Source organism: Balaenoptera acutorostrata, chromosome 15 (assembly GCF_949987535.1).
Source record: "Balaenoptera acutorostrata chromosome 15, mBalAcu1.1, whole genome shotgun sequence".
NCBI classification, from domain to species: domain Eukaryota; kingdom Metazoa; phylum Chordata; class Mammalia; order Artiodactyla; family Balaenopteridae; genus Balaenoptera; species Balaenoptera acutorostrata.
The window spans coordinates 42,449,816-42,477,099 of record NC_080078.1 but is presented as its reverse complement, the minus strand read 5'-3'; the positions used below and the strand labels follow the sequence as shown (position 1 = coordinate 42,477,099).

Sequence of the window (27,284 nt, the reverse complement as noted above, 5' to 3'; positions counted from 1 at the left end):
ACCTGAAAACCTAAAGCGGGAACCCTGGGGAGGTGGGTGATGGCACAGCTGGGAGGCGGGCCGGGCACACCACCTAGAAGGAGGAAGGGAGGCAGCTCCCAGGATGCTCAGCAAACCAGGACCAGAGCTGCTCACTTCTCATCCCTCTCCCTCAGCGGGCCCCCAGGTGGGTTATCACGCACCTCACACACGACGGCATGATTCTCTTCATCTTGGGCCTCTATGAGTTCAGCCAGGAAGTATTCGCCATAAGTCTCCTTCAGGATGGTGTCATGGTGCAGGAATATTGGCACGAGGTCGTCGTGATCTTCCACCCTGTTTACCGGAAAGGCTTAAATTCAGTGCTGGTTACTCTGCTTGCTCCTGCGACCCTGTTCTAAATGCCAGGGATAGAGCAACACGCCCACGAAATGAACTTACATTCTAATGGGGGGAACAGACAACGAAAATGTAACAAACAAATCACCTGGAACATTTCAAAGAGTGGTAAGTTGCTTTGGGATGGAGAGTGACGGGGTCACGGAGTGACACTTGAGTGAGACCTGAGTGAAGAGACGGGGAGGAAGCTGTGTCGAGACTTGGAGGTGGGATGTCCCAGGCAGAGGGGACACGCTCGGCCCGGCTGGGCGTGGACTGCAGGGCAGTATCACTCACGAGCCAAAGGACAGCAAGGTGGGCACAGCACCTCCCAAAAGTGCTCCAAGGAGCACTGCTTCTATGATATTGCTTCCAGCAGCCCTTCCTCCCCTTAGAAGAAATCCACTGTCTAAAAACACTTTTCCGCTATAGGGTCCCTCATGGATCGTCACAGTTATAAAGACTCTGGGAATTACTAAGATAAAGAATATTTAAGCTTGTTTATGCATTCCTCCCATGCAACGGGCCCATGGTACCCTTTACTCCTAAAACGTCTCTCTACTTCCATGGAGGGGGAGATGCTGGCTTGAAGGTAACGAAGGTCTGCTCACCATCCTGGGCACGTCTACCTCAACCCTCCTACTCAGGACCTCTACCGTGACCTCGACCACCAGTGTGGGTGGGGAGAGGAGGACCCAAGAACCAGGTTTACAGCAGCACGAGGATGCTGGTCCTTGGCCTCCATTTTGCTGCCATATTCCACATTCCTTTCTTCTTTTTAGCAGATTCTTGATTAAGTCTACTCTATTTTACCTGTCTAGGATGTTCTTATATATTTTCCTGGTCCTTTTCTTTGAAAATGTTCCATATTCGTATTATTTTTTTCTAGTGTAACTGATTTGGCTACTACCTTTATCCTCCCTCCCCCTTATTTCATTACTCTGCCATCTTCATCATCCCACTTCATCTTCTAATATGTTCTCTTTGATGTTAATAGCAGCTCCATCTAATGAGTGACAAAGACTCCATGACCAGACCCTAGCCTAGAACACCCTGAGCCTCTTTTCCACTAGGCCTGAAAAGACGTGAACAAACACTAACAGTTCCTAACAGCTCAAGGCCACAGCCCTAGAATGACCTGAGACCCCCTGAAAGTGCCTGCCTGAGAAAGCTCAGGGCTGCCAGAAGAAGTTCCTGTTTGTTCCAGCTGACACCTGAGGATAAGGCCCCGTCTCCCAGCCTCTGTGGGAGGTCAGGAGCCTAATTTCCATCAGGGCTAGTGAGTGACTCAGATGGGTCTCACAGGGACCAACCCCGCCTTCCCATTTTTTGTAATTTGTCACTTCCCTGACTCTACTGAGACCCTGCTCACTCCCCTCCCAGCTCCCTCATTTTCTCTTTATTTTATTTAATTTTATTTATTTATTTATGTTTTATTTATGTTTTATTTTCCCTCCTTTCCTCTTCAAAAGGCCCAGTCACCGTGGAGCAACTAAGCCCGTGAGCCACAACTACTGAGCCCGCATGCCACAACTACTGAAGCCCACGCACCACAATTACTGAAGCCCACGCACTGCAACGAAGAGTAGCCCCCACTCAACGCAACTAGAGAAAGCCGGCGTGCAGCAACGAAGACCCAATGCAGCCAAAAATAAATAAATTAAAATAAAAAAAAAAAAAGGCCCGGTCGGGCTTCCCTGGTGGCGCAGTGGTTGAGAATCTGCCTGCTAATGCAGGGGACACGGGTTCGAGCCCTGGTCTGGGAAGATCCCACGTGCCGCGGAGCGGCTGGGCCCGTGAGCCACAGCTGCTGAGCCTGCGCGTCTGGAGCCTGTGCCCCGCAACGGGAGGGGCCGCGATAGTGAAAGGCCGGCGCACCGCGATGAAGAGCGGTCCCCGCACCGCAATGAAGAGTGGTCCCCACTTGCCGCAACTGGAGAAAGCCCTCGCACGAACCAAAGACCCAACACAGCCAAAAATAAATAAATAAATAAATAAAGTAGCTATAAAGGAAAAAAAAAAAATTGCTGTTTAAAAAAAAAAAAAAAAAGGCCCAGTCACCTCCGTACAAGTCAAAGTTGAGTTCAGTCCACCCTGTATGTTTCCCCCTATCACAACGGTTATTACGGATTAAAATCTGTCCTTACCATCCTCCGGCTTTGTTGACCTTTGACATCTGCACACCCTGGAGCCCACAGCCCAGGGGCAACAGTGACAGCCAACGTGGATGGGGCCCTACCGCACGCACTGACAGCGCTGGGGTGCCGTCGCTCGGCCTGTTTGCAGGTGCGGACGTGTGGCCCAAGGGGGTGCCTCTGGGGAGTGACCCCCGCTCCACACTGGCAGCTCCCAGCCCTCTAATCAGCCTCTGCCTCTCCTGGTTGAGAAACTGGCCCAGTCCCCTCGCTGCTGAGCCTTGGTGTCTCACCTGCACAAGGGCAGGTACGAGGAGAGAGGGAGGGTACAGCGTGGGGACGCCCTCAAGGTCACTCTCAGGCAGGCAGTCGGCCCCCGGCAGCATCTGCTGTGGGGAACTTCACAGTCCCCCCACCATCTGATATGCCCCGAAACCCCCATCAGCTGCCTACACCTGAGAGCCCAGGACCTCGGCTAGAAGGGCCGAGAAGGCCCCAGTGCATTCTAGAAACCCCTCACTTCCCCGCAAAACCACCCGCAAAAGGGTGCTGCTAATGGAGATGGCTTTTCTCTGTAAAAAGAGTCCTGGACGATACTGGTTAAGACAAAACAAAACAAGAAGATTCTAGGAGAGAACAGCCAACAAATCCACTTTCAAATATCCTGCCAAAAAATAAAGTCCACATCAGTATTTATTAATAGAGATAATTATTTTAAATTATGTGAAAGTAATTCAATATCCTAATCTTCTTAAGTGGATCAAGACAGCTACCACTGTGTACCATGGGCTTTCATCTATATGATGGACACAAAAATACTACTTTGTGGTATAAAAATCAGGAATAAAGGTTCAGAGAGACCTGGGGCCGTAAGCCTAATCGTGAGCCCTCGGCAGCCCGTGAACAAAGTGACCCATAATCACACCTCAACACTTATTCTTCTGGGAATAAGAAGAAAACATCCAAATCATGGAGCTCTGAAGAGTCTCTCCCTTCAGCCCTTCCTCAATGGATAAAGAGGAACTTGTTCTACGAAACGCATTCCTTGGGGTAATCGATGATTTATGATCTTGCATCAGCCCCGGTGCTAATGATAAAGTATGACATCAGCCTCGCAGAGTCTCAAATGGCATATGACAAAGTCCAGCCCCATGGAAACAGACACCCTGGCTACTGAAAACAATTCATTCAGTAAAATGTTTAAATTTGAGCACTGCCTGCCGCTCGGATAGGAGGAGAGCCACAGCTTCCCGTGGAGCCGCTGGGCACAGCAGGGCCACGTGCCCAGCACTTCCGTGACCCCCAGAGTTTAGGTGGTGATGATTATGAAGGTTAGGGTTGATCAACACAAAGTACAATGAGGCCGACACCGCTGAATAAGGATCAACCTTCCTTTGGAGCTTCCAGCCAGCACGTGCTTGGAGAAGGCGACCACGTGCGTGTTAATGTAATGGGTTATAGACTATTTATTTATCTATCTATCTATCTATCTATCTATCTATTTATTTATTTATTGATGGCTGTGTTGGGTCTTCGTTTCTGTGCAAGGGCTTTCTCCAGTTGCGGCGAGCGGGGGCCACTCTTCATCGCGGTGCACAGGCCTCTCACTGTCGCGGCCTCTCTTGTTGCGGAGCACAGGTTCCAGACGCGCAGGCTCAGTAGTTGTGACTCACAGGCCGAGTTGCTCCGCAGCATGTGGGATCTTCCCAGACCAGGGCTCGAACCTGTGTCCCCTGCATTGGCAGGCAGATTCTCAACCACTGCGCCACCAGGGAAGCCCTAGACTATTTTATTTTAACTTGTTTGGAGGAAACAAAAGGTCCATCCCAAAGAAACAGGTTTGATCATCCAGGCCCCTAAATGTCCATCGAACTCTGAAAAACATGCCAGTGAAAATGGGGTGGGATCCGAAACTGAAGAAAATCAACAGCCTCTCAGGACACCTCACTTGGGGCCTGGGTGTCCTGTAAACCCAGGAGAAGACAAGGTGAAGGATGACAGGGCCCTGGTGGCTGTTGCTGGCTTCCTCAGAGGTGGGGAGAAGGGAGGACAAACTCACTCACCACTTCCACTACATCAGTGAACGGGGCTTTCAAGGAGCAGCGCGATGCCAGACCCCAGGACACTTGCCCGGCCGGCTGGCACTGTCCCTTGGTGGCAGGTGGACCTCTCAGCATCCGGACCACTCTTCTGTAGCATCACAAGCCTAGAGGAGAACCTACAGGTGGCTTCCCTGGATGCGGGAGGTGTGCGTTGTCTCCTTGCCAGCAAAGAAACCACTGCGAACTTACAGATGGAAAGTTCCTGCTTAGGGGCCATAAGGACGGCCGCAGCCTATCTTTGTGTTCAGAATACTGGCATGGCCTCCTCTCTCCTGTCTGATGGCATCTTCCACAACCAGAGAGGATCCGCATTTCATTAGCTAGACTTAAAAATGTACCGTTGGAAAAGTGATTCTGATATTTAAATGCCATAAATGTTGTATTTATTTAAGCCTGAGAGAGTGTGTATATATGTGTGCATATTCTTTAAGAAATCAATGAATAGCTGCAGCCGATCCCACCCGCTGCACTGCGCACCCTAGCAGTCAGTGGGTGAGCTGGGAGCCGCGGAAGTCACCACGGGGAGGCAGGGTGGGGGCAGCATGGCAGCCTCCTTATGGCTCCGTGGAGCCGCCGGCAGCAACCAGCAGTGGCCAGCCTTGCAGCCGTGTGTTCTAGGTCAGTGGCTTCTAAGACTCCAGTTGGATTCACTGGAGTAGGCAACATGGGGAGTCCAATGGCAAAAAATCTCATGAAACATGGCTATCCACTCAGTATTTATGATGTGTTCCCTGATGCACGCAAAGAGTTTCTAGATGCACGTGAACAGGTAGTGACTTCCCCAGCAGATGTAGCTGAAAAAGCTGACAGAATTATCACAATGTTGCCCACCAGCATCGATGCGATAGAAGCTTATTCTGGAGCAAATGGAATTCTGAAAAAAGTGAAGAAAGGCTCACTGTTAATAGATTCCAGCACTATTGATCCTATGGTTTTGAAAGAATTGGCCAAAGAAGTTGAGAAAATGGGAGCAGTTTTCATGGATGCCCCTGTTTCTGGTGGTGTGGGAGCTGCTCGGCCTGGGAACCTCATGTTTATGGTGGGAGGAGTCGCAGAAGAATTTGCTGCTGCTGCCCAACAGCTGCTGGGATGCGTGGGCTCCAATGTGGCATGTTGTGGAGCTGCTGGGAGTGGGCAGGCTGCGAAGATCTGCAACAACTCGCTGTTAGCTATTAGTATGACCGGAACTGCTGAAGCTATGAATCTGGGAATCAGGTTAGGGCTTGACCCAAAACTCTGGGCTAAAATCCTAAATATGAGCTCAGGACGATGTTGGTCAAGTGACACTTATAATCCTGTACCTGGGGTGACGGATGGAGTTCCCTCGGCTGATAACTATCAGGGTGGATTCAGAACAACACTCATGGCTAAGGATCTGAGATTAACAAAAGACTCTGCTACCAGCACGAAGAGCTGAATCTTTCTGGGCACTCAGACCCATCAGATCTACAGGATGATGTGTGTGAAGGGCTACTCCAAAAAGACTTCTCATCCGTGTTCCAGTTTCTACGAGAGGAGGAGACATTCTGAGTTTGCCCTTTGGCTGTGGATGCTGTTGGAAACCACACTCTATCTTGGAGCCCCTTATAGCTCACTCCACAAGTAAATGGGCTTAATCAAAGGTCACCTGTCTGCTTTTGATTGTCTAGGTCACAGTAAACCCTGGGATTTTTCACCCATTTTTAACTGCTTATCCTTTTTATCTATTTAGCAAGCACATATTATCTGAATTTGTTTTTTTTCTGCAAGCCACTGATGGTCTCTGCTAGCTAGCTGATTGACCTTTTTCAAAAGTTTGATTCTTGAGCATCGTCAGCTAAAACGTTGCCTACTCCAATCAGGATATTATTTACTCCACTTTACAAATAATACCAAATTTTTTTCCCACAGGATAAAACCTATCCTGGAGGAAAGAAAAGAAATCGGTGTGAGAAAAGGAGTTGGTTAGAGAAAGGGGAAGTATAGTGAATTACTCCCTGTGTCCCTCAGAAAGTTTGTCCTATTAACCCAGTGATGGTATTCTTGCATTCTGAGGTTACCGGTTCATTTTCCAGGAGTTGATAAGGCAAGAGAACTCCTTGCTGCATGCTATGTAATTTGGACTCTGTTACATTACCTTGGTGTGCCCCTCTTGTAACAACTCCCAATACTCAGCAAACTTATTTTTTATATTTTTGCTTCCTTGTACATGCTTACTACATATTTTTTGACTTCAAAAGAATGACATCTTTAGAACTGTTTCAGAGCCAACGATGATATGTGCTTTACATAATTATTATATCATCCTAAATATAACCATATTATTTTGAATTCAAATAAATTTCTATGTTGACAAAAAAAAATCAATGAATAAAGAAAAATTCAGAGAATCCAATTTAGGGGTAGTGCTAAAAAATGCAATGTATTTGGCTTAAACCAACCCTTACCACGAACAGTTTCAGCTTGGGGTTGGAGAACCTACAGTGGGCGCCAGCTAAGCAACTAGATTTTTCTTTTTATTCAGATGTGTAAAACAAAGCACCTTTTTCTTTCCAAGATCTCTTGTGACCTCTAGTGGTCTTCCTTAGGAGAATCAAATCCATCATTTCTAAACTGTATATTCCATTCAAAACTTTAACATGGGTTTTGGAACCATTTAGCTTCTACTCATTGGAAAATGTCATGATTTTACAAGTTATGGACGACTTCGGAATGAAGTGCTTCAAAGCACATTCAGGGCCAGAGGCCCCTGCACTTACGCCACTGGGATCTGATCCAAAAGTCTACGTTGGCACACCATAGTTCCAGCTGGATTGTGAACCAAATCCATTTGCTGGGTCACTTATCAGGACTCAAGAAGACTAGTGGTGAAATTCCTAACTGCCCTACAACTTCTTTTGAATGCTTTAGGATATTTATCACTTAAGCATCAGAATGTTCATTTACATGAAATTGCTCAGAAGTCAAGCTTAAGTGGATTCCTAATAATCATGAGACTCTCAAACGCTTAATACAAATAACTGCTTTAAAAGATGAGAAGTTAGCATTTAAAAAACACCACATCTTACATTTTAAAGTCCTAAACTGATGTAAAGTCCTAAATGTTGACCTAACTTAATTTTTGTTATTAGCAAAAAAGCAGTACTATGTAAAGGAAACTTTAAATTACTTTACAACACTGACTGACAGCACACAATCCTTTCCTTAGTGAGTCCTCTCCTATCCCTGTGAGGACTTGAAAAAGGTAGGTTTCCCCCCAGAAAGGCCATTCCAATAGCTTCTAAATCTGAGAACATCTCAAATCCACCACCAATGATTAATCAAGCCCATTACAGATTATAAAGGTGTGTCTAGAAGCAGCTATGCTTTACTTCATATATTATGCAAAATACAGAACAGGAACTTCAGTAATTTGTGTCTAAGTAGAGGGGCACATTACAGCACAATTTTCCACATGGGTAAATCAAAGAAACGGGACTGGGGATTACAGCGTTAATTCGCTGGCTCTGAATGCGTTGCTAGGTAAATCGCAGAAGGATAATTACATCCCCAAACTCTTCACTGGTTTAGTGTCTTAAGAACTGTGTTCTTCACCATTAATTATCAGTGCAAGTAACAACTGATGAAACAGATGTTGAGAAATAAATGCGGGGGAAACAAGAGAAATGAGGCAGTCTAAGTGGACGCAGGGCCACGCCCATCTGACTCTGAAGTGTCCTTTTTTCCTGTATCCTTAAGGAGGGAGATCATCCACATAAGTACATTTTCCAGATACCTGAAGTCCTACACCTGTAAGTATCAAAACTCTAATATGAACGCTGTAGACAGAGGGCCTCTTAAAATGTGTTACACTTCCCCTTCTGCAAGCAAAAGCATCAACTCTCATAATGCCAGTTATCTCTGTATTTCACTACTATATACTAAAAAGTTCTCTTTTTATAAACATCCCTTCCTCATTACAAAGTACCCTCTGTCATCTCTTTGCCACCAGCACTATGTTCCTCTCGTGAATTGCTTCTTGCAGATTTTCTGGACCAGCAGGACATTTCACCCTCAGAGGCTGAATAAGCATGACCTCAGGGAAAGGAATTGTGAGGTTTAGTTCAGGCCAGGACAGCCTGTCCCCATGAAGGTTAGCACTCATAACACTCAAGTGTTTAAGGGTAAAAGGAAGAAAGGAAGGAGGGGGTGGGAAGGAGGGAACCGGGAGACCAGCTCATAACCACCAGTTACCACGAATTACTGTTGTATTGGAGACAGTTTTAATAACTGAAACGTCCAGCATAAATGAGGGTGCAAGAAAACGAGACTCTATTGGTTAGGATATAAATTGACATGACTATTTTGGTTGAATAATTTGGTAGTATCTATTTTAAAATTTTAGTGTTTAATACAACCTTACCCAGAATTCCACTTGTAGGTATCTATACTACAGACAAAAATAGCATGAATGCTTAAAAATATATGTACAAGGCTGTTTACCACAGCATTTCTTGTTATAGAAAAAAAGGAGGACAAATTTCCATAAATAAGGAATACTTAAATGAATTATAGTAGAACTGCACAATGAAATACCACACAGCCATGAAAAAGAACAAAATTGATCTGGAAGATGGATGAGCTGCTACCTTAAGTGGAAAATACAATTAACAGAACATATTATCATGACTATAGACATATATGTGCGTATATATATATATATAGAGAGAGAGAGAGAGAGAGAGAATACACACACGTACTTGCATTTGCATGTATAGTTACATACTCACATAGAAGACTGAAACAATGAGTAATTTTTTCTTTAAAATTTTTTCTGATTTGAAAATATAATTCATTTTATTAAATGAGCCCATGTCCCAAATTAATTAGCAACTGGCAGAAAAAAAATGAGATTTTTAAATTTTATTTAATAATTTCATTTTGAATGAAATGAAGACAAAATTACAGCAATTGTGAGACTACTTACAAGAGCCTAAGAAGTTAATTTTCAGAAATTTCTCAAAACATAATTTAAAAAACTGCCAAGTGGCCAGAGGTAGAGCACTGGACTGAGTGGCCAAGACTGGCGCAGAGGAGCCAAAGGGATGAGCCTGGGAGAAAGCTGAGGCCCAGATCCTGGAAGGGGCAGAGTTCAGGGCCACAACAACAAGAGGAAAGAAAAGAGAAGAAGCAAGTCAGGATGGGCGGGGGCTGGGGGAGGGGCCAGTGTCAGGGCAGGTAGCCACCCTCCCTCTCACCCAAAGTTCACTGGACTTTTCTTTAATAGGTATAGAATTACTCAAGTTATTCTTTTTTTAAAAAATAAATTTAATTAATTAATTATTTTTGGCTGCGTTGGGTCTTCGTTGCTTGTGCAGGCTTTCTCTAGTTGCGGCGAGCGGGGGCTACTCTTCGTTGTGGCGCGTGGGCTTCTCACTGCGGCGGCTTCTCTTGTTGCGGAGCACAGGCTCTAGGCGCGCGGGGCTCAGTAGTTGTGACTCGCAGGCTCTAGAGCGCAGGCTCAGTAGTTGTGGCACATGGGCTTAGTTGCTCCATGGCATGTGGGATCTTCCCGGACCAGGGCTCGAACCCGTGTCCCTGCATTGGCAGGCGGATTCTTAACCACTGCACCACCAGGGAAGTCCTATTCTTATTTTTAAAATGAGTTTTGGTAGTTTGTGTTTGAACACAAATTGTTGAATTTATAGAGTTGTTGCAGTCTTCCTTTATCCTTTCAATGTCTATAGGATCTGTAATGATATCTCCTCTTTCAATACTGGTATCAGTGATATATCTTCTCTTTTTTTTTTTCTTGGTCAGTTTGGCTAGTAGTTCATCAATTTTATTCATCTCATCTGTGTCTTTTAAATTACCAAATCCAACGGTCCCTTTTTTGTATTCAAATTATTCTATTTCCCTACGAATTATTTGATTTGCCACTTTAAGAGTCTTTGACTTCTACAATACTCCTCTTCCAATTTTTCTTTACAATCATTAACGGCTCACTTTCATCTTTCAAAATTGTGCTCTAATCCTCTGCTTTTCACTTTAAAATCTCCCCCTCAACTAGACCATCTCCTTTATTCTCATGGTCTCCTCATTCATGAGAAGCCCTGTATTTCCAACTGTCTCCTGTCCATCTAGTGCTATTACTTCCACTTTCAGTTAATGAATCCACCATCCCCCCTAAACTTGAAACCCCGAGTCACCATTAACTCATTCTCATCCTTCAACTTCTCTAACCAATTGGCGATCAAACTGCACCTTCCCTCTCAAACATTTCTTTGCATCTATGCACCTGCCTTGATCCATTCCCCAACCTGGACCTCTTTGATTCGTCACTGCCTGAATTCCAGCCGGCATCATTCTTGGCCAGACTGCTCTGTGCTCCTCCCCTGCAAGCCACTGGCCACATGAAAATCAGTTCTTTTTAACATACAGCCCATACCACGCCTGTCTTCAGTGCTCCCTGCTGGCTGCAAGTTAAAGCCTGTTCATCACAGTTCTGCTCTTCCTCACATCTGCCCACCTGCCTGGTAGCAGACATTCCGGGTGCTTTCCTGCCTCCATGCCTTTGCCCATTCTGTCCATCTGGCTGAACTCTGACTCATGCTTCCTGACCAGATTCAGAGGCTATCTTCTCTATGAAGCCTCTTTTCTTTTACATATTCCCCACTGAGGTATAACAGTATAGTGTACAGTGCACAGATATTAAGCGTGCAGCTCGATGACCTTTGACAGCTGCGTGCACCCCGATCAATGCACAGAGCACTGTCTCCCCACCATATCCCTCCCACCATCACTCTTCCCTCCGCCAGAGGCAACCACTGATCTGACCTCTCCTGTTTTGTACATCATACAAGTGAAATCAACGGTATATGGTCTTTGTTTCTATGTCTGCCTTCTTTCATTCAGCATAAGCTTTCTGAGATTGATCCATGCAATTGTGTGTATACGTAGTTTATTCCATTTCATTGCTGAGTAGTATCCATTGTACAGAGGTACCACAGTCTGTGAACATTTACATGTTGATGGATATTTAGATTTGGGGGGCCTGGGGGGGTTGAAGCTGTCTTCATCCGTCTCTGTCCTTCCCTCCTTCAAGCTACACAGCATCACAGTTTATCATAGATGGGTCTCTCTCCCCCACATAACTCTCTAATAATATTAATAATAATATTTAATTTCCTTGGGCACCTACATGTGACTGGCAGTGTGCTAAGTACTTGATTTTTTATCAGCTCATCCCATCACTACAACAGTCCCATACAGCAGACAATATGCTCACACCCACGGACAGAGAGGAAACTGAGGCCTGCGGAGGCCCAGTTCCTTCTTTAAGTTAACCCATCTGGTGAGTAGTAAAACCAAGATCAGGATCAAGATCTACCCGATGTCATTATTGCAAATTCTTAACAATTATGCCATAATACTACGTGCCTGGTAAACATTAGGCTCTTGCTTTTTAAAAATTTAGATTCGATACTTGCTAAAGAAATCCAGCACTCATCAAATATGGCAATGGTGGGAAGTCCCTGGCGGTCCAGTGGTTAGGACTCCGTGCTTCCACTGCAAGGGGCACGGGTTCAATCCCTGGTCGGGGAACTAAGATCCCCGCGTGCCACGTGGTGCGGCCCAAAATAAAAACAAACAAACAAACAAAAACAAATATGGCAATGGTTGCCCCCAAAAGATGCAGCTTACTCTTCACTGATAAAGGAACCAACCACCCCTGTGAAATGATTTTATAGGCCCTCTTATTTCAAAACAGCCGTTCTATTTTGCTCACACTTTTGTGCATCAGAAACCTGGGAGGACTCAGCTGGGCAGTGCGTGCTTGGGGTCTCTCATGCGGCTGCAGTCAGATGTCAGCGGGGCTGCAGACACTGGGGGTTCTCCTGGGCTGCACGTCTACACGGTGAATGCTGTCAGCAGTAGCCCCTTGGGTCTGCGGGCCCAGCACTGACTCGTGGCCTCTCCGGCACGGTGGTCTCAGGGCAGTCAGACTTCTCCCCCTCGTCTCCTCCACAGCGAGCATCCCAAGAGAACCAGGCAGAAGCCTCCCAACCTCCCACGTCACAGAGCATTCCTTCCGCCATGCTGTGTGGGCCACAGCAGCCATAAAACACCCAGACTCAAAAAGAGTGGACACGGACCCCACCTCTTGATGAGAAGAGTGACCAGGCCACATTATAGGAGAGCGTGCAGGATAGAAGATGGCCTTCTTTGGAAAACAGAATCTGCCACAGCTATCGCCTTGAGACTGCTGACCTACAAGGCACGTCATGTGGGCCGTGGATGGTAAAGACTTTCAGCTTGGAAAACTCCTCTTTGGGGTCAACAGAACCCTCTTTCACTGAATGCTGGAAAAAAGGTGGGCTTTACCGGGAAAACTAAATAGGCAGATTCATTTCTATGTTTGTTTTATTTGAAAGTTATTTCACTCAGTGTGGAGCCAAGGATTGTGTGTCTTCAGAAACCCTTAAGTAGTAAATGCACAGCTTTGCTGACCACACGGCACCAAATGGGTCTCATCAGATATTCAGTCCTGCAAATTATGTCATCAAGGGGAATTGTAAACGTCTCCAAATGAAGTAATGCTTCTGGGTATTATAAAGCAATTTCATTCAAGCTATAATCACTTACTGTAAGACGTGGCAATTTTTAAACTCTTTGTAAGGTAACCGTCAGGGTAAAGCTTAGGTAACAAAAGGCACGGCTCCACACTTACCTGGCTTTGCGGATGTGTAGCTGAGGGTAGTGGCTGTGCCTGTGACATATGTGCACGGCAAAGTCCTCATCATACGTCAGGCTTGGAATGTTCCCCACTTGGTCAAACACAGTTATGAGAGTCGAGCCTAAATCCCAGAGACAAACAAGTGAGGCCTCGATTTACCAAGGAATAACTTTAGGACTTCAGGACAAATGTAGTTTCCATTCTAACGTGTGTTTTAATTGTTGCAATCGAATGGGCACGTTATACATTGAGGACCTGGAGACCCATGGTTCTTATGTCCCATCCCCAAAGCCCCACTTTAAGCACAAATTCCCGAGGTTAGCGACTGGGGCCCGGAGGTGGTGGAGGAGGACTTACCGAGGCTCATGTAGGACGGCACGATGAGGAATGTGAAGTGCAGGTCTGGCACCGTCTCGAACACGGTCCTGGCGAGGGAAAGGGAGGGGACGGCGTGTCAACAAATCCTATTAGCCAGCACCTGGCGAGACGAACGCCTTCACTACAAAACTGAGGCGTTCATAGATCCACCTGGGCGCCCTGCTCCCTGCCTGCAAAGGCAAGAACGTCTTCGAGGCAATTCCTTTTTCTTCTCTGCTTTTCCCTGGATTCCAATGCCCCCTCTTCTATCTGTTCCATGGAGGCAGCGAGAACCAAGGCACCATGTCCCCACGGCGCACCAGGTTTCTGCTGAGATTAACCTCTGCCCTGGCATCTGGATGGTCTGGTGTGACACTGCAAAGTGACTTGAGAGCTGAGACCACCACCCCCAAATGTCTGTGCAGCCTGGCAGAGACCCGTTGTGGCGGAAGCCCCGCGGATCAGGTTTCTGCAGGCGGTCCTGTTAATAACATGTTTAAGGATGAGCTTGAGGAAAACTATTTTTAGAAACATCCAAGCCTGTGACCTTTTCTCTTCCCCTCCTCCCCCCAAATCCATTATTTTCAAATGACCGCGTGACCTGTTTGCCTCCAACAGTGGTAGTTAAAGGCGTCCATTCAAAGGAAGGATTGTTTTCTTTCAGAAACATCACCACCGTTCAGAGTAAATGCTTGACTAGAGCCAGAAAGTACAAGCAAATTGAACACCTCAAAGAATTTCCTTTAAAAAAATTTTTTTGACTATCCAGATAGTTAAAGACATGATAAAGACATGAACGTGTCTCGTCTACAATGCTGCTGCCAGTGTCCTGTGTCACTGTCTGCCACGCCGTGGCCACTCACCGAATAATCTCTTTGCAGCAGCCGACAGAATACTCGTCCACGGCCACAAAGAGGTGCATGAACAACGTGTTCAGAGGCTGCAGAAGAAAAGAGGACACGATTAGAGGCTGAGTCAGAGCAAGGGGAGGGGTGGGAGATAGGGGGAGGGTCTGGGGGCAGCCACGGCACAGAGCTGCCTGGTGTCGGTGGAAGATATTTTATGTCTAAAATAAGGAGACACCCAGGCAGGGTTCGAGCCACTTTCCGTCCTCCTAGCTCGGAATTATTCAAGGAAAGGGGGGTTGTAAATGAGTCCAGCGTGTCGGGCCCTTCCTCCCGCCTCACTACGGCCGGCCGTGGGCAGGGGGGGTGCCTGCGGGGGAGTGAAGTCGATTCTGAACTCAGTGGTCTTGTCCCCAGGGCGCCTCAGCCCAAGTGAAAGACAATCCCCCTCCCCCGGGGCTCTGGAGTCAGCAGCTGCTGCTCTATTCAAGTGACACCAGGGAAAGCGCCTCTCATGAATTCGGAGGATGGAAGGCAGATGCCCCACTAGGAATCCAACGGCTTGTTTTGTTCAACATTCCCAGAGTCAGAAGCAAATACTACGCTCGGGACCCAAAAAACCTGGGAGCGGAAAACAAAGTAGCAAGATTCTAACATGGTTTTCGGGTCACGTCTTTAGGGGTTTTAAAGAACGCTGCCCCGTAACTTTTTTTAAAAATTTTATCGAAGTATAGTTGATTTACGACACTGTATTAATTTCTTCCGTACAGCAACGTGACTCAGTTGTACTGAAGACTTTCTAAGTGGCTGGTCATGAGGAGTTGCTTTACACATCCACATCCCTCTGTCCAACTCAGTACCCCTGTGTTTACGGACGAATCCTCAAATTCTAGAGACGATGCAAATGGGCGGGGGCTGAGCGGTGAGGTGAGGGCAGTGCTTGCACCTCGATCTGGACAACAGGAGCACTTCTGTGTCTCTTGTTTCCCGAGCAATTTCATAGACGGCCTTGGGTGACCACCTGCACATCCGTGTGCCTTGGTCTCCCCTCCTGTTGGGTGGCACGTGCCCTAGGAACACTCAGAAGGTGTTTATCGGGCATAAAATGGCGAGAGAAGAATCATGAGTTTAGTTCATGAGCTTGAAAACTCCCCAAAGGCAAGCAACACGAACTCCAGAGTCCAGATAACAACAGCGACAGTGACAGGTCAATGTCGCAATGTGAGCACGTCCCATGCATGGGCTCACTTAACCCCATGGCATCTGCTTTACATTCTGATCAGGACTCGCCTTGCTAGTGCATGGTTTATTACTTGGCTGATTTATCCCCCAAATTCTCTCTTCCATCAAAAATATTACAGTTCAATATTTATTCCTTAGCTTTAAGATAGAAATCATTATTTTAGTTGCAGATACCCCCGGGGTAGGTAATCCATTAAGCCATAAGCCTCTATACCCATGCTGTCCAATAGGAAAATAATTCAAGCCACAAATGCTGGGAACATATGTAATATTCAAGTTTCTAGTAGATATATTTTTAAAAAGAAGTAAAGATAAACAGGTGAAATTAATGTTAGTATATTTTATTTAACCTAATATATTCACATTATTATCCTTTTAAGAAGTAGTAAATATAAAAATTCTCAACAAGGTATTTTATACTCTTTTTTTCCTACTGAGTGTTTGATGTCCAGTGCATATTTTATACTCAGAGCTCATCTCAGTTCAAACTAGCCACATTTCAAGTGCCGGAATAGCTACATATGGCTGATGTACCCTACAGGAGGGCCCAGCTCTACACTATTGAAGGAAGTAGTTTAAAAAGAAACAATTTTAAAAGAACAAGAAAAGGAACAAAAGGGGAAAGAATTTAGGAAGAATGGTGTTAATTTATAATTTTCAAAAAGGTAAAATCATGACCCTAATGCAAATATAAAATGCACCGTATCAGAGATTGATTCAACCCATCAATTCATGAGGCGGCCAGTGAGATGATAAAAAACAATTCATTGCACTTGAGAAGCTGGCTTCAGGCAGTTTTAATGAGGAAATGTTAGAAGATTGCCCAGCTAGATACAAAAGAGTTCAGGTCCCACTGGGCCAGAAACTGTAACCTTTGAGGTTATCTCTTCCACCACACTGAAGTTATTTACATCTCAAATGGACAAAAATCTACCAGTTAATCACTGTTCCTACGGAACTGTAAAATAGCTCAGTCAATAGAAAATCAATCAAAAGTACAAGCACAATGGAAAGAATCTTTTTGGCCTATTTCCAAGCTTGAGATAATTTTTCTGACAGTGGTGACTGTGAGCGCAGGGGACCAGGGGGAGGCAGCCTCTAGCTGAACAGATGCTGGGTAACTAAGTGCTGGGCCGCGCGTGTTTGCGTGTGTGCTTGCGCGCAAGTCCACTCGTTCACACAATTGCCATTCCCCAGGGCTCCGAGGCGCGCTCTTGAACTCCACTGACAGGGCAAGCGTGCTGCCCGCAGATGCAGCCTCTGGCTCTCTGCAGCAACTGGGGCCGGATGCTGGCCTGGCTCTGGCAGCCGAGGGACAGCTCAGGCTACCAACGCCCAACTCCCTGAGACCCGATGACCTGGCTTCTGTGGGTCGACAGGGTGTCCTGTGTCCGCAGCTGGGAGACATCAAATAAGCCAGAGCCCATGAGGGCACTTTGAAAATTACAGAGCGTGACTTGAATCTGAGGCTCTGTTGTCATTATTTCAGGGGCAGATGTGTAAATGGCAGGTCCCTCCCAGCAGGTCAAAGACTTGGGAGCACAGCGTGGAGGCCTGGGAAGTGCAGTCCTGATGCGCTAATTCCTCGCCAGTGCTCCACCCCCAGTCCTCCTCTGAGGCTTCCTGCTCTCAGACTCCCCTTCCCTCTCCACCAGATAAGTTCATTTCTGTCTGTCATGATGTCACACACTTTCTGTTGTGACTTTTGAACTGCTCAGTCTAAAAACTGAGAAGACCTATAAGCAAACATAGGACTTCCCTTCCAAATTCAAGCTGTTCCCATAAGCAACGTGCACGGTTACTCACTGTGCATGGGATTTCACTGTCCAGCTCCCGGAACACAGACACCCAGTCGTCCTGCGGGGCGACATTCCAGTTGGGATAGTCCAGGAAGGTGGCCTGGGCCATGATCTCCTCCTGGTCATTGTGGAGAGTGATGGCAAGGTTTGCCTTCTCCCTGTGGAAACGATTCCAATTGCACACATGAGGAAGGTACCAAAAGTGAGATGAAGAGGTGTCGTTTTCTCCCACCTTTGGCTACTGGAGCTCGGCAACCACTGCACGAGGTATGATAGCCTTTGGAAGAGGTGGGAGCCATGTGGCAGCAACTCTGGAAGTGCATCTTTCAGGACACCTGGTGCTACCAACCACATCTTTACAGAAAATTACACTTCATTAGAAAGGTGTCGCATCTATGATATAAAGTGTCCAACACCCCTCCCTTGGAGACAGGCTGGGGAGACTGTTGACTGTAGTCTTTCCCATCCTCTCCATGTTGCCAGCTCCACTGTGTTGCCCTAAACACGTACATTTAGGATGGCCAACTGGCCCACGTTATGTGTCCCTCACACACATGCACTTCCAGTACTTAATTATTTTCTTTAAGCCAGTTCACTTTTGGCTGAAATAAGTCTATTTCAATCAAAAAATTTTACATCGCTATCATAAATGGAAAACCATGATACCTTCCTAGAAACAGAAGGTAACTATAAAAATGAAGAGATGACACTTGAAACAAAAATGGCTCTGCATGGTTTGAGTCAAATCACTTGGGTACCACCGGAGCTGTGGGCACCTTTGGGAAACACGGTGCAGGACACCAATCTCAGCACCTCCAGCCGCCGTCCCCTCTCACAGAAGGTCATAGTCCTCAGCCACTGGGGACTCCACCAGGGCTGCCCCTGGCCCAGGCACTGCAGCTGGCTGCCCTCTGGTACCGAGAACAGGGGATCCACACAGGGCGCTCGTTAGCGGGAGGAGGTAGCCCCCCAGCTCCTCCCGTCTGATTCACTGAAAGCCCCTACCCCTCATTCCACTCCCGCAGGGCTCCCTCCAGCTCCTGGTCCTCTGGGCTCCCCTGCTCCGGGCTCCCAGAGCCACAACCTACGGCTTCACGCTGACAGTCCTCACTCTAACCCAGATGAGAAAAGGCCCAGGGCACAGGACCACGGAGCATCAGCAAGGATAGTGATAGAGGTGGTGGAGGAGGAAGTGGGCAAGAGCTGGGAGCAGGCAGCTGCCATCCCCTCAGGGAAGCAAGGGAAACGTGTTCCTGGAATCCCAATTTGAACTTGAAATGCATTTACCCCTGGGAACCTGGGGTGGCGGTTGTGTTCTGTAGTACAATTAGCAGGGTACTATATGGCACAGACATTATAGATTAAATAGGCTTTTGTGGGCAGCCAGTCACCAATAACGTTGTTTCAGTGGGAAAATGCACTGCACTTTCCAGAGAGCCTGACTGCAAAAAAGTAACTTTGGCAGCATATCCTTTTGCATGTACAACTTCACTTCTTATTACCTCTCAGCCAGTAGGCCCTCTACAGGACAGATAAAAAATCATCGCGGGAGCAAAAGAGGGAGAGGAGGAAAAAGGTAGAGGGAGAAGGTGTGTTCCTTTAAAGCTGGTTTAAAATTATTCTTTGTAATAAGCCAAATCCAAACCAAAGGAGCCCTTAAAAATACATAGACACACGCACGAGCACAGGTATGTATTTCACAGAAAATATATGAAAGCTCGAAGCTATTATCCAGCAATAGAAATCAGAGTTCTTTTCATTAGAGCAGTGCTTCATTTGTTCAATTGGTTTAAGGAGTTTTCCAAGTTCAGCCAACACTCGGTTTACTTAACCGTACCTGGTGGAAATCTTGGTGAAACAGTGTCCGCATCTTCTGCCTCATTAAGCGGCGCGAGTGAAACAGGGCTCAGAGTCCCTTTACGTCCCCCTCCGCGTGCTCTGAACCGCGGAGTTTCCGCCCCGCCTGACTGCATTGTGCCATGTGCACGCCAAGTGGCCCACTCTCTTGGCCCTTTCCCCGCTCACCCGCTCTGCCCAATCTGCTCACGTCCTCCCCTAAAATTGAGCAGGGTTTTTAGGTGAGACCACTTTTACTCATTCCTGTATCTCTGTGACTGAGCCAGCAGTCAATAAAAGGAAACTGAATAAACGAGAAAAGAAAAACCACCAGTTTTAGAAATGCCCGTAAGATGGGTCTGGAAGCTTGAGGCTGGCCGGGCGAACGGATGGGAGTTAGTTACCTAACGTGAAAACGAAAGGCTACAAGGGCTGGGTAGCAAGGGAGCTCTTTGGGGAGCTCCAGGACACTAATGAAAATGTAAATTTACTTTTACTTCTGAAAATAGGCTGGCTTCTAAGGCAGGTCTCAATGTTATGTTACAAGGGCCCCATTTTCACATTAAAAAAACTTTCACCCCTCCCCTCCCACATGATGTAAGTTACGCTTTTTGTATCTGCCAATTCAGAAAATGCATAAACACATCAGACACATGGATTCCAGGCACCCTTACAGCCACTCCAAGGCCCAGCAGGGGTAGGGCGCTCAGGGACCAGGGACCAGCACAGCACATGTCCAACACATTCTACTGGATGAGTCACAGCTCCAGGCTGATTTCAGAGGCAGGGGCTACAGTGCGGGGAGGAACACAGAGGTCCAGAGAATAGGGGAGGCATGGGAGCCTCCAATGTCATCAACGCCCACACCTGCTTTAGCTGCAACACCAGAGTTAACTTGATTTCACGTATTGTGTGTATTTACATTTACATACGTATAATTATATATCTAACATATATTTTTATTTTCATTCAGCTCATGTAGTCTAATTTTTCTTTTCCTTTTTTGACCCATGATTATTTACTATTGCATTTAAAACTTTTCAAATATATGGGCATTCCTTAATTATCTTTTTGTTATTGATCTCTAACTCCATTGCATTGTTGTCAAAGAACGCGCTAGGGCTTCCCTGGTGGCGCAGTGGTTGAGAATCCGCCTGCCAATGCAGGGGACACGGGTTCGAGCCCTAGTCTGGGAAGATCCCACATGCCGCGGAGCGGCTGGGCCCGTGAGCCACAATTGCTGAGCCTGCGCGTCTGGAGCCTGTGCTCCGCAACAGGAGAGGCCGCGATAGTGAGAGGCCCGCGCACCGCGATGAAGAGTGGCCCCCGCTTGCCACAACTGGAGAAAGCCCTCGCACAGAAACGAAGACCCAACACAGCCATAAATAAAATAAATTTAAAAAAAAAAAAAAAAAAAAAAGAACGCGCTATGTGGTACTAACCACTGCTGGGGTTGCTTCATGGCCTAAGAGGAAGTTAGTTTTTATACATGTTTCCATGTCTACTTGACAAGATTATGTATGTTCTAACACTGGCTACAGTGTTCTACATATATCCGTTAGATCAAGTTCTTTAATTGGGTTCTTGCTGAAATCTTTTCTGTTGTAACTGATTTTCAGTTTGCTTGACCTTTCATTTATTAAGAGAGGTATATTAAATCTCCCATTATGATGGTGGGTATGTCTATTTCATCTTTTGGGTCTATTGATTTTTTGCTTTATATATTTTATGACTGTCATTAGGAGCATACAAGTTTAAATTGTCATACCTCCCTCAAGCACAAAACCTTTTATCATTATATTGCTATAATGACCCTCTTTAGCTGCAATGATCCTTTCTGCCAAAAGTATATTTTGTCTGCTATTTATATAGCAACACTAGCCTTTTTTTGGGATGAGCTTTTGGCTGGCATCTTTTTTCCCCAATACTTTGACTTTAAATCCTTCTGTGACTTTATATATTAGGTGTGTCTCTTATATATATAAAATATGACTGCTGTTTGTTTTGTTCTGTTTTCAGCCAATCTGCCCATCTTTCCCTTTAAACTGAAAAATTTGTTCAAATACATTTGATTACTGATATAACTGAACTGTTTTCTATCTTCCTATTACATTTTAATATGTTCTATGTTTTCTGTTTCTTTTTTCTTCCTCCTTTCTTGCCTTCTTTGAGATACAGTTTGTTATAAATTTCTTGTTCCATTTTCCCTCTATAGATCAGAAGCTATAATCTCTACACCTATCTTTAAATGATTATTCTAGCCACGTTAACATATATTTCTAACAAAGTCTTTACCCTCTGCTCCAGTTATCAACTGACATGTACCAAACCACCCCTAAGCTTAGTGGCTTGAAACAATTCATTATTATCCCTCATGGTTCTGTGGGCTGGCTGGGCTTGATTGAGCAGTTTTTGGTTGGGGTCTCTCAGGTGATGGCAGTCAATTGGCGCTGATGGTCGGAGTCACCTGAATATCCAATGTCTAGAACGGCTTCACTCATACTGTTAGCAGTTGATGCTGGTTGTTGCCTGGGAGCTCGGCTGAGGATGCCAAGTGAAGCACCTGCGTGTGGCCACATGACTTGAGCCTTTAACAGTATGGCATCTGGGTTCCAAGAGGGAGCATTCCAGAGCCCAGTGGAAGCTTCAGACTTCTTATCATCTAGACTTGAAGTCATAAAGCATCACTTTTGCTGACTTCTATTGGTTACACAGGGCCAACCCTGATTCAGGGCAAGGAGGGACTACAAAAGGACTTAATGCAGGACATGTGGCTCATGGGAGGGAGGGGGAGCACCTTTGAATACTAGCTACCACACCCTCCTCCTGAACAATATCTTAAGAGAACTTTCAATCTAATCACATGACTCCCAATTTATCTGCTATTTTTGTCCTGTATTTTAACTAACTTATTATTCATATCTGATAACTTACCATTTATATTTAATACCTATACTAGATTAGTCATTATTAATGTTATTATTTTATACAAGCTAGATTTTTTTCATATTTGTACATATTTTTGTTTACATTCCTTCTTTTATCTTGGGTTTTCCGGCTGAGATATTCTTCCTTCTGCCTAGAGTATATTCTGAGGAATTTCCTTAATTCAGGGTTCACTGGTAAACTAGTTTTTGTTTGTCTAAAAAATGCATTCATTTTCCCCTAGATTTTGAAAAATTGTTTCTCTAGGTATACAATTCTAGTTTGATGTTATTTTCTCTCCAATAATAAAGACATTCCACTATCTTCTGGGTACCATTGTTGCTAGTGAGAAATCATCATTAGTCTAATTTTTAGTTGTTTGCAGGTAATTTGTCTTTTCTTTATAGTTATTTCTCAGATCTTCTCTTTAGCTTTGGTGTTTTGCTGTTTCATTATGATGTGGTTAGTTGTAGAATTCTCTGTGTATTTTTCCTATTTGGGATCCATTGAGTTTTCTAGAAGAATTGGTGTTTCTCAACAATTCTGGGAAGTTCTCAGCCATTATCTCTTCAAATATTGACTCTTGCACTTCTTAGAAGTCTGATTAGACCTATTTGTTAAATTTTTTGTCTCTGTCTCTTTGTGCTGAATTCTAGGTAATTTATTGGTATTGATGCTCCAGTTCACTACTTCTGTCTTTAGCTGTGTCTATTACGATGTTTAATTCATCCACAGAGTTTTTAATATTAACTCTATTTTTTTCTAGGTGGTCTATTAGACTGTTTTCAGTTCTCATTTTTCATTTTTATGGTCTTTTAAAATATATCTTCTCACTTTAGACAAAGTAAGCATAGTTATTTTATATTCTTTGACTTAATATCTGAAGTCTTTGAGAGTCTGATTCTGCTGTATGGTTTTTTGTTGTTGGTTCTCACTAATGGTGAATGTCTCCTTGTATATTTGTGATTTTCGACTGTGAGCTCATGTTCCTTGGAATTTTACCTGTGAGTCTTATTTGAAGTCTGAGCTGAAGCTCCACCCCTTCAGACCTGAGCTGTACTTATTCCAGTGGGTCTCCTGGACACACTACTAACGTGCAACCACTTTTAATCAAATTCTCCACTTCCTCTACTTTATTCAGTCTATGGGTAAACTAACTTAGTTTTGGTGGTCTGAAAATGCATTCATTACTTGGGAAGTTTTGAAGCTTTTGGGGACCATGCAGATAATTAACACAGACCTTGAATCAACACGTGCTTATGAATTCTTGGGGGAGGCTTTATCCCCCTTCATTCATGCTGAGGTTGAAACAGGCTAGTTTCCTTACTTTTATGCAGTGGGTTTGTCTCCATCCTTACAAAGAACAGCACAGTTTTATACAAAGAAATCTAATATTTCCTTCCTTAAGTGGATGGACTATTTATCTTCTGTTCTTTGCAAACCTGTCAAAACAAAACTATGAGGTTTCTAGAATGTAGCAAAAATCCTCAAGGAGAAAGTGGCATGGGTTCCTGCTATTGTCCTGAAGTTTCTGATTTCATTTTGACAATGTTCTCTGCACAGTCCGTACGTGTGTGTGTGTGTGTGTGTGTGTGCGTGTGTGTTTATGTATCAACATGTTTCCATCCAGAGGACATCATTAAGGTGTTTAATTCACCATAATGCCAAAAAAAATGAAATCATTTCATTGTTATACATATTTTTAAAGCATTTTTATACACATATCGTTCTCCAACAAAACTGTGCCAAATTTACATTACATTCATCAGTGTGGTGATCAGAAACTGCAAATTTTAATGTCTCAGGCTGGCCTAGTTTAAACATTTCAATTGTATTTAACCTGAAGCTTTATGAAATCCAAAACACTGTGCTCTCTCTTACCATTTTCAATAAAAATAATGAGGAACAGCTTATAGGATATTCATATTCTGGTGTCTAAAAAAAAAAAACAAAACAGGGAGAAAAAAGATTTATAAAAAACCCCCAGGCATATTTTGAAGATTAGAAGAACATTTCAACAGGAGTGGCTAAGAGCACATCCAGGCTTTGTCACTTACTAACTGCTGGACCTTGGGCGGGCCTCCACTCTCTCATCTGTAAAATGGGCATGACAGTGGCTACCTCAGAGTTAAACAAGATGATGTTGGCAAAGCACAGAGTCTGAAAGAAAATAAATTCTCAAAACGGGTAGCTAAGTGACTCTACTAGTGGGTGGGGCAGTTGAGATTTGAACCCTAGTTTGCCTGAATCCAAAAGTCACGAGAAGTCTTTTCAATTTACATGTTGTTATGGGACTTAGCAATGGTTGTTCCCCGAGATCTCCCGCTCAGTAGGGCAGACTTTCCTGCTGCCCTTTCCTTGCCACAAGCCCCACCCTAAGGACAAAGGAGTGGAGTCCCTTTGCTATGTACTTACAGAAGAGAGATGATATTAAGACTCCCAAACAGCTTCTGGGTAAATTTTCTAATGAGGTTTTTGATGCAATAAATATCCTGTGACTCTGTTCTTCGGCAATGAACCACCTCCACCTTTCCTCTTGGAGAAGTGAGTACTGACATTTTTGATCCTGTCCCCGAAAGAGAGAAAAACAGCCCACTGTTAGCCTGAGATGACAAGCCAGTCTGGCTTCAGTACTTACGAAACAGGACATTCCTCCAATTTCCATGTGGTCAGAGCGAGCGTGGCTGGTGGGACGCATCTCCCCTGGGGGTAGGCTGTGACGACTGTCCCCAAAAACCAGTTGACACGTGTCTCTCCAGGAGAATGATGTTTCTGAGGATTGGCCTGTCTAGAAATGTCTGCAACTGTATTCTTTGTTTCCCACAAGGCTGCTTTAAAATATTCAAACAATAGGACTGAAGAACATTGAAAGGAATTATTTACTGATTCAGCATCTTCATATTTAATTGGCCGCCATGGCACGTGGTCAAGAGTTACAGGGGAAATACAGTTGCCACCCATGGTCCATACAGAGTTCCCCAAACTGGAGCCCTGAGGGGCAGCAGTCCTGAGAGGTATTTTGAAGGGAAAAGAGTCCTGTGGTCAAATAAGTGTAAGAGACGCTGCTTGCAAAGGCCTTCCGCAGGGGCCACTATGCCCATGAAAGTCTCTGGGAAGCTCCAGGATAAAGTACCTGCTTTCTTTGTAGAACTCGGCCTTTCCCACAGCCAATCTGAGGAGACTCTCTAATACAGCAACGGTGGAGAGTCTCATGTTCAGAGAGACACGGTGGGGATGCTGCTGACAGAACAGCAGGCAGCAAATGAGCTCAATCTCTCTCTCTCTCGATGTCTCGAGGCCTCAATGTGTGTGTGTCTCTCCCTCCCTCTCTGTTTCCTTTCCTCCCTTCCTACGTCCATCTCTCCCTCCCTTCCTCTCTGTTTACTCTCTCCTTTCTTCCTAAGGAAAAACATCTTATTATGTTCTTAGCCATTGGGAAGTTCATTTCCGCCATTGCACTGACTCTAAGAGCAGCGTGGGGACTTCCCTGGTGGTGCAGTGGTTAAGAATCCGCCTGCCAATGCAGGGGACACGGGTTCGAGCCCTGGTCCAGGAAGATCCCACATTCCGTGGAGCAACTAAGCCAGTGCACCACAACTACTGAGCCTGTGCTCTAGAGCCTGCGAGCCACAACTACTGAGCCTGTGTGCCACAACTACTGAACCCGCACGCCTAGAGCCCGTGCTCCGCAACAAGAGAAGCCACTGCAATGAGAAGCCCACACACTGCAACAAAGAGTAGCCCCCGCTCACCGCAACTAGAGAAAGCCCACATGCAGCAACAAAGACCCAATGCAGCCAAAAATAAATAAATAAATAAATATTTTAAAAAATTTAAAACATTAAAAAAATAAAAATAAAAAGAGCAGCATGGAGCGTTCCCAGTGCCCTGGAAGGCTGCCCCATCCAAAGGTAAGCACCATTCTGACTTCCATCATACAGATGCCTTGGCCACTTTTTGAACACCCTATAAATGGAATTATACAGTGTGTATGGTTTTCTTTCAAACACAGTATTATATCATTTGGCTTTCTGATGTTGCTGTTTAGATATATTCTTGCACAAATTTCATGATCACTGTATTCCAATAAAATTTTACTTTATGGACACTGAAATTTGACTTTTATAATAGTGAGTGTATCCTGAAATATTCTTTTGGGTTTTTTTCAATTGTTTAAAAATGTTTTAAAAAATTTCTTAGCTCATGGGCCACACAAAAAATAGATAATGTGCTGAATTTGGCCTATGGGCTATCATTTCCCGACCACCAGAACAGTATTTTAAAAATACAGAGGTAAAAATAATCATTAACCTAGAATTCTATACCTACCTGAATGATCATTTAAAAATGAAAGTGAAATAAGACAATTACTACAAAGACTGAGAGAAATTACCATTCAAAGAACCTGGTTGAAAGGACTAGTAAAAGATGTATATCAGGAAGAAGAAAATTAAAATCAGAAAGGAGCAGAATACAGATGAAACGCTGGGGAGAGACTAGTAAACATGCATGTGTATCTAAATAAGCACTGATGGCCAGAAAAAAAAAAGTAATAATGATGATGAATTTTGCTTTAAAAACAATAGGTGAATTGAATTACCAGACAATTAAAAACTTGTGAGGTGGAAGGAAGGCAATCAGAAATAAAACATTCTAAGGTGTTTGAATCTTTTAGAGGCAGCTACAGATGATTAAACTTTGTCAAATCAATTGTGTTGAGTTACAAATTTAAGGGAACTCAAAGGAAATACCTTTTTAATAGCTATTTATTTATTTATTTACTTCTCTTTATTGCAGTTATATAAAATCTCATTCAATTTATCCAAGATTTGAAAAATGAGATACCTTTAAAATGTTTAAATAATAATATGGTGGTACAGAACTATGGCAAATGTTTTTATATCGGTTATGAATGACTTCCGTTTGAGAAATCAGCATAAAAATTTTTTTGAAAGCAATATTTTTTTGAAAGCAGAGGTAGATGTGATAGT

The 27,284-nt window shown here is 44.7% G+C and overlaps 1 protein-coding gene and 1 pseudogene across 2 annotated transcripts in view; one reads left to right on the top strand and one right to left on the bottom strand.

Annotated features, from left to right (window-relative positions):
• The window catches only part of CFAP61 (cilia and flagella associated protein 61), a 262,542-nt gene that overhangs the window by 233,854 nt on the left and 1,404 nt on the right, over positions 1–27,284 (bottom strand). For both annotated transcript variants that reach the window (XM_007191888.3, XM_057528332.1), the window contains exons 2-7: positions 24,709–24,859; positions 17,540–17,690; positions 14,510–14,586; positions 13,647–13,714; positions 13,284–13,410; positions 183–315 (exon numbers count right to left, since the gene is read on the bottom strand). In XM_007191888.3, the coding sequence (XP_007191950.2) occupies positions 183–315; positions 13,284–13,410; positions 13,647–13,714; positions 14,510–14,586; positions 17,540–17,690; positions 24,709–24,851 (699 nt within the window). In that variant the 5' untranslated portion in view covers positions 24,852–24,859. The remainder of the gene's footprint in view (positions 1–182; positions 316–13,283; positions 13,411–13,646; positions 13,715–14,509; positions 14,587–17,539; positions 17,691–24,708; positions 24,860–27,284) is intronic.
• On the top strand, positions 5,151–6,124 carry LOC103008801 (3-hydroxyisobutyrate dehydrogenase, mitochondrial-like; annotated as a pseudogene).